The sequence below is a fragment of the Equus asinus genome, chromosome 28, assembly GCF_041296235.1.
Source record: "Equus asinus isolate D_3611 breed Donkey chromosome 28, EquAss-T2T_v2, whole genome shotgun sequence".
NCBI lineage: Eukaryota > Metazoa > Chordata > Mammalia > Perissodactyla > Equidae > Equus > Equus asinus.
The window spans coordinates 46,770,217-46,778,000 of record NC_091817.1 but is presented as its reverse complement, the minus strand read 5'-3'; the positions used below and the strand labels follow the sequence as shown (position 1 = coordinate 46,778,000).

The 7,784-nt window shown below is 48.5% G+C and overlaps 1 protein-coding gene across 2 annotated transcripts in view; it reads right to left on the bottom strand.

Moving 5' to 3' along the window:
* Nucleotides 1-5,211: 5,211 nt before the first annotated feature.
* Nucleotides 5,212-7,784, bottom strand: part of USP10 (ubiquitin specific peptidase 10) — a 70,565-nt gene continuing 67,992 nt past the window's right edge. For both annotated transcript variants that reach the window (XM_044760834.2, XM_070500772.1), the window contains one exon: nt 5,212-6,246. In XM_044760834.2, coding sequence (XP_044616769.1) covers nt 6,059-6,246 — 188 coding nt within the window. In that variant the 3' untranslated portion in view covers nt 5,212-6,058. The remainder of the gene's footprint in view (nt 6,247-7,784) is intronic.

Genomic DNA, 7,784 nt, shown 5'->3' with positions numbered 1-7,784 from the left:
CCCGACGCACCGATCGCCTCTGAGGCACCACAAACAAGTTGTTTTTGATTTCATGCTGCAGGCACTGAGGGATTGTGCAGTTTCCCTGCGTTTCTCTGCAGTATCCCCGGCCCTGCCTGCCGCCCCAGTTCACCACCAAGTGCCAGGGACGGAGCTCAGCAAGCAGGGCCCGCCGCAGGAGCGAGACGGGGAGCGCCTGCCCGCAGCACAGTGCCGGGACTCTGAGCAGAACAACTCCCCACTGTGCCACCAGACAGGAGGTCCTCGTGGGGTGATCAGGGAGCCTGATGCCTGTAAAGAGCTCAGAAGCGGGCCTGGTCCATAGGAAGCCCTCTGTCTTGGCTATCATGAACAGCTTAAAAATATGCTAAGCCCTCAGCCAAAGGAGAAGGATGTCCCTGAGAGGGGAGGGGAAGTGGAGGAGCTGGAGGAGCTGGAGAGAGGTGCTCAGGGGGCGCCCCAGGGTGACCAGAGGACTCTGCTCTGAGTGCCCGGTCCCAATGTGGAAGTGCTCTGGGTCCTGAACCTCATGGTTGGTCGCAGCCCAGGCAGAGGGCTCCCGTGGAGCCTGTGCTGCTTGCTCTGGGAGGTGTGGCCCCAGTGCAGCAAGGAGCATTTAAAGCCACAGGAAACAGGGGCTATCTTTCTAAAAAGTCAACTTTACTCACTGCAAAGTTAATTTACACCTTTTCAAAAGAGGACAAATCTCCTGTCCGTGCACCACTCCCTCGGAGGACCCCTCGCTGGCCTCACAGGGCAGAGGGAGGACGTTCCCCGGGAGGCTGAGAGGCACGACCTACCCCCTGCAGAGTGCAGGAGCACAAGGCTTCATGCTGCACGGGATCCAGCAAGCAGTGGGGCAGCTGCCCTCTGCTCTCAGCAGCCGCGGAAGCAGCAGTGAACACACAGCTGCCTGTGCCAGGACAGGCACAGGTCGACAGCCTCGACCCTGCCCAGAGCCGCCCCCCGAGGAGCCCCGGGAAGGAGCAAGGACGGGCAGTCCGTTTTCAGATCAGCAAGTAAATCCACATCTTACACAGGAGGCTTTCAATCTTTTTTTTTTTTAAAGCAGAGGAAAATTTTTTTTCTTAGATCATCTAGAGAATCCCCAAATACTCAGAAAATATGTCAAGAGATTTGCTTGCTTTGAAGGACAGGCAGGAAGCCCAACGTCAGATTCGTCAAACCCCGGAATCCAGGGCTATCCCGAACACTGAAAACCATGCCGATGGCCGACAACACAAACCAAAACACAGTCTGGGTGGGTGAAGATGTTACCAAAAAAAAAAAAAAAGACAAGACAAAAATCTAGGGTTGAGGTTTATCCAGCTGCCCAGTGTGCCGACAGGGACACAGGCATTCCTTGGGAAGTCCATCCAGAACTCCGCAAATGCAGCAATGCATGTTAGGGGTTTGGTACAGCAGAAGAAACAAAGTTACCCTATATTGTACTCGTTAGGAAACAAACGATACTTCCCCAACCATGATAAATACGACAAAGTGCCAGCACTTAAATGGGGGTCTGGGAGAAAATGCAGTTTATAACAGTTTCAAATGGAAGTATCTTAGACGACGTCCCTCAGTATGCCTCCAGTCAAAACACAATCCTTTGTAAACACCACCGCAGCCGGCTGCATGAATCTTCTCTAATGCGAGTAACAGTGATTTCAACGTTTACTTGCCAATTGTTTCCACGGAAAGACCGCCTGACAAAGTGGTACTGTGTTCAGTGAATCAGTGCTCAGTCAATTCTCCCTCATGACGATCAGCACACAGCCCGAGACATCCACACTGGCTAGCGACAAGATGCCCTGTCCTGGGCGTAGGGAGAAGATAAGAGAGTGAAAGGGGATCACACGTTTGTTCCTTTACTCCTTACAAGAACAAACACCAAGGTGAAGCCCGGCTATGGAGTGAATTTCATTTCTCAAGCAAATAAATTGTTCTCCATAAGGTACAAATAAGATGGGAATGGTCAGGGGCTGGTCCAGTGGCATAGTGGTTAAGTTCATATGCTCCACTTTGGCGACCTAGGGTTCGCTGGTCTGGATCCTGGGCACACACCTACACATGTCTCTTCAAGCCATGCTGTGGCAGCATCCCACACAGCAGAACTAGAAAGACTTACAGCTAGGATTTATGACTATGTACTGGCGCTTTGGGGAGAAAAAGGAAAAAAAGAGGAAGATGGGCAACAGATGTTAGCTCAGGGCCAAGCTTCCTCACCAAAAAAAAAAAAACAATCACTGAAAACTTGGGTAACGTGAAGAAGAGGATAACACAGGGGAAGAAAAAAAGGATGCAAACGGTCAGACCAGAAGCTGAGAAACAACGCTAAAAAACAAAACCCTGGGAAGTGACAAAATGTTGATGACGGGAAGGCATGCCTGCTTCGAATCTGCCATGATTGACTGTAAAGAAAAAACACAAAATTCTATGTAGGATTGGTCATTAACACAGGACCTTGCGAGACACTGACTATTTTTAAAACACTCGGATTTTGCCTAATGTTTTCTAAATCCACTGGCCCTCAGGAAATTGGTGTAATGGGTGACTGTCCTCACTGGGGACAGTCAACAAAATCTTCTTTTTTCTTGAGCCCGAGAAGTAACAGAAAAGTCTCGGGTCTTCTGTCTCTCCTGACGGACTCAGCCCTTCCAAAGAGAAGCTGAAGAAAAGGCTAGAGTGAGGTGTCCACATGGGAACAACTTCCTGTCACTGACTCACCCAAGTTAGCTGATGGCCTCAATTCTAAACTCACCGGTTTATTTGGCCAATTAAAGCAACGGACTTTGACCGCAATCTCAGCTTTCTGACCGGTTGGCCTGGTCAAGCACAAGCAGCCTACGAGAGCAACAACCAGAAATTTCCACTAAGGAAGACATAAAATGATGTGTTTTCTGATTACAGAGTTCCTGCTCGTGTGGCCCGCACGTTAGACCAAGACGATGAAACTCACCATACTGAGAAAAGAAAGCAGTGTGCTGCCGGAGCCGCTCGGGCAGCCGAACCATGTCATACACAGAGGACGATGAAACGACGGCCGTTTTTCATTCTGGATGGAACCCGTAGTGCCTCGTGCGCTTTCTCGGCTCTGGGCAATGTACCAACCAGAGAAACCTCGTTACACTCTTCCCTGTGTAACTTCTCAGTTCATTACTAAAACTTACACACTAAAGAAAAATCTCCCTGTAATATACTTCTAACAATACCCTCCTACTCACACTGGATGAAAAGCCACTTATAAAGACATGTCAAATCCTAATGAAGGAGCATCACTAAATTTGTATCCGTGACACCAAGGTTAATGGGCCAAGTTCTAAGTGTAAATGGCTTAAAGACAGGGAAACAGTCTATGAAACTTACAAAAATAGTAAACATTACAGCACAAAACATTAAACGTTGAGGTCAAAAATCTCAAAAACCGATAACATGGATAAGCCCACAATTCACGTGGGACCCTAGAAAATGCTGGATTTGCTAGAAAGATCTAATTCTTTATCTATGAGCCAATTATTCACTCCAGGGACAAATGCAAACAATGCTTAACTGCAGGGGGCATCTCCTTGTTCCGCATCCTGTCCCTTTCTGAGTTTCGCTCCTGTGTGCAGCCAAATGTGCTCAGCCCGCAGAAGCAAAACAAAATTGGGAAGCTACATCTCTGTCATAAATAGAGTCGGGGTCGTTAGGGGGCGTGGGGTTACGCACGCTCTTTCAAACAAAGCTAGCTTTCATCTTTCAAACAAACATCCTCACATGCAGGCTAACACAGGAGGCCCCTGCTGGCTACCAGATGGCTGAGAACAAGTCCCCATGGGCCCCAGGGACAGCAACCTCAACAGCAAATGCATCGTTGCTACACGTTACACAGTGACCAGGACACCCGAATGTCCCACTGGGCCTAAATCATCTCTAAATACCTTTGAGAGACTTGAGATCTTTCCAAGGAAGTTTCTCAATGTCTCAGTCGTTTCCAAACTATTTCGGGACTGACAGAACGGATACCTTAGCAACATAAAGACTATGGAGAAACCCCTGCATGCTATGTGAGGGAAAATTTTCTCATCCAAGTACACAGGACGTGTCTGAAGGTTTGGAAGCAGGCTGGTGTGACAACAGCAGCATTCTTCGTCCGGCCCCTTGCTCCAGATCCCTGTGGAAGGCGTTCCCAGACCAGCCAGCCTTGCTCTTGACTGGCTGCTCACTATGACTGCAGGGGATACTTCAGTAACTTGAAATAACAGAGCCACTTTACCCTGCTGGGGGCGGAGGACCAACACCAGTTAGAGAGGTGGGTACTCAGACAGATAAGCCATTCCCTCCAGATGGGACACGACAGGGCTCAGAGTATCACAGCCCGGAAACTCAAGGAAGTGCTTTAGAACAGGGGTTATTTCACCACTGGCTGGGTTACTGCTGGTGCAGTTACTGCTGGGTTACTGCTCCCCCAAAGTTCATTTGGCTTCCAAAATCCACATGTTACATAAGAGTTGTATATTATTTTAATGAGAAACTAATTATAATATGACTTGTCAGCCAAGCAAATCAGAGCAGGATTACAACAAGCTAAGTAAGCCAAGTGGACAGTGCCTGTCCTATAATTTTAAACAGCTAGATCAAGCCAGGAGTGGCACAAGGCTATGATTAGGAACAGAAGATGGTAAGAGGAAGAGCTTGGGTAAAAGGCTCAGACCACGTAGAGCCGCTTCTCTGGGGATCCCGTACATTATGATGAGTTGCCTGCACGGGGCTGGAAGCTGGGGCACGAGAGGCCCAAGAGCCACGGGGAGCAGCCTGACCTGTGTGTACGTCTCTCCTCTCCATCTCTTCTGTCTAGGAAGGCTTTCTTCCACAACCCGAGGGTGGCATCAGATGTGCTGCTAAGATGCCCCAGTGGCACACAATTAAAAGGATGCTCAGCCATAAACCCACCACTTTGGTGACACTCAACAATGCTGGGGACAGAAACAACGAATGGAGACTTTATCTCCCCTTTTTAGCTATCTGAAGAGTCAGAAAATCCATTTACCCGAATCACCACAGTTAACCCCTCTGGAAACATTAAACGAGCATGACCCGCGTCTTGGTTCGGCTTTCACAAACAGAGCAGGCAGCTCAAAGGCTCACTTTACTTCTGGAGGGGCAGTCACGCCCCCCTGAGCTCCAGTTTCTGAAAATGGCATTCGCAGTCAAAGAAACCCCACACAGAGCTTTAAACCAACTTTGTGATTTTTATTGATGGGCGACAACTTTATACTCCTAGATGTCACTAAACTGTGTACAATTAGAGACGCAGCGCTAGAGAAGAGCAGACAGCGGAATTACACAGAGACTCAAGGAAAGACCAACCTTCATTATTTTGCCCATTTGTCATTATGTGTACACAGAAGCATGAAAGCAATTTGAAATCTTTTAACGGCAATAAAGTTACAATCACCCATCTATGTGACTAACAGCTTAACTCCAAATATTTGATCTGCAATGTGCACGTAAGCAATTTCGCATCGCACAATTATTAAAATGTATTTTTCCTGTTAGGAACCAGCAACTTATTTTTTGTGTTTATTTTTCTTTTGAAGTAAGAACTATTTCTTCTCTGATAACTGGCTCATTTTTACTGTTTATCAAAAACTAAAGGGTGGGGAAGGAAAGTGTGATGGATTAAAAAATTTATTTTTTAAGGAAAGATAAAATTCATTTTCACAAATTTACAAGTGTCGTTGCTGGTGCAGGATTTATTCTACTAAGCAATTAGACTGGGAATCAAATGCAAGTTTCCCCCTCTTACTTAGGAATCAGCATTATTTCAGAAATATGGGTTTTTGTGTATTTTCTCAAATCAACCGACAGTCTGTTTCGACCGAGTGATTTTGATTTGGAAGTTAGAAGTCAACACAAACTATGTTGCGCACAAGCCCCCAGGCGTCTCCTTTCCATTCTAGCCCATTTTTGCAAAAGGGAGAAAGTTTCTCTCTAAAGAGCCACTAAAGAGAGGGAGGAAGTCAGTGAGAGTCGGTGTTCTAGAAGCAGGCGTCGGGCACACAGAGCACACAGGTGGTCACAGCAGGTCCACGCGGCGGTAGTACAGGAGGTAGGCTGTGCGGTCAGCAGTGGGCTTCACCACCTGGTACTGGTTAACCACTTTGACCATCTGGTCGTCGATGCGCAGCCAGCCGTTCAGGCCGATCTGGAAGACGTCTGTGGTGTAGTGGCCGCCCGTCGCGCTGCTGCCGTGGTGGTAGACCACTGCAAGAGAGGCCGGGGCTCAGTCGGAGAGGCAGGGCGACCTGGCGCACCGCCTGCTCCTCCTAAGCGCTGTCCCCTGGAACCCCATCCCAAAGCAGGGGGACGGAGAGATGTAATCACACAAGGAAACGTCACTGAAACTCCAAGCCCCTGAACAACTTACGATAAAAAGTTACACACATACATCTTAACGACATGTTTAAATCATTCGATACCTCACAAACAACGAAAGAAGCACCAATCAAATGGGGTTGTCCCGTCTGTGAGCCCTCTGGGCAAGGACTATCAACCATCTCGATGTTCAGCGCTGCAGAAGCGGACCGGAAAGCAGGGCGTCAGAGCAGAGCAGCTGCCCTCTAGAGAGCACATCCGAGGCCTAAACACGTGCGTGCCCCCTCCGCCAGCCCACAGCCAGACGCTGACAAGAGATTATCTGAATCTCGGACAAAAATTTTACAACAGTCAAAAAACGGAAAAACCTCAAGACCCACTAGAAAGAAAGATTAGTGAAGCAGATTACAATTAGATGAATTTTTTGGCAGAACAGATTAAGAGCGTTTGGCGTGCTCATATTACATGAAGAAAAATGAGAACGCTAGGGTTTCTCTGGATTGCCACTCCCAGGTGACAGCACCCGTCCCAGGAGGGACGCCAGGACCATCAGCTGAGCTGAGCGCACAGCTGAGGAGTGACCCCACAGAGGCAGTGATACAGTTATTACTTTTTTCTTTTAAAAACATTTCCAATTTTTCTATAACAATGTTTTAACAGGAAAAAATACCACTTATTTACTTAAAAAAAAAAAATCCTGTTAATTCAACTAGGAAGCCTTAGTGAAAGGCCTGAAACAAATCTGTTGGCAGATGTCATGAAGACATTACAGACAGCACGCTTCCCTCCTACCAAGAGGGGCCCAGGCGGCTGGCCAGGAGCCGGTGTCTGTAAGACCCCTCGACTCCACAATTCAAAACAGAAGAGCACTCGACCGGCACTCAGCTTTCTGAGGCAGTCGCCTGGTAACTAATGCGGTAACAGGTCACGGACACCTGGCGAGCCCACCTGCCAGAACAGAACTCAGCATCTGAGTTTTTAAAAAGCTTACGCGCCTTACTACCTTGTTCTTTCTGGTCCCACAATCAGAACCTTTTTAAAAAGTACCTCTTTACTCACACTTTACAGAAAATTCCAACCAGTGACCTCATTTCTGAGATTAGAAGACTCAAGATGAGGACTCAGGAGAGCAGGAGAGAACAACTCAGGTGTGACCCCTGGGTCACGGCCGGGGTGGGACATGCACCCACACCAGGCCCCTGGACACCAGGAGACAAGGAATTCCTACCCCTTGCCCTTGATCATCAGCCTTGCCCTGCAAGGCCCCAAGGGAGAGCTGCAGGGAGACAAAAAGAACCACTTTGTCACCCACTGGGCCTCGGAGCCCAGTGCAGGGAGCCTGGGGACTCGACCAGGAGGACTCCTCTGGTCTCGGGGGTAGGCCTCAGAGCTGCCAGCCCAGGGCAGGGCAAGGGAAGGGCCGGAGA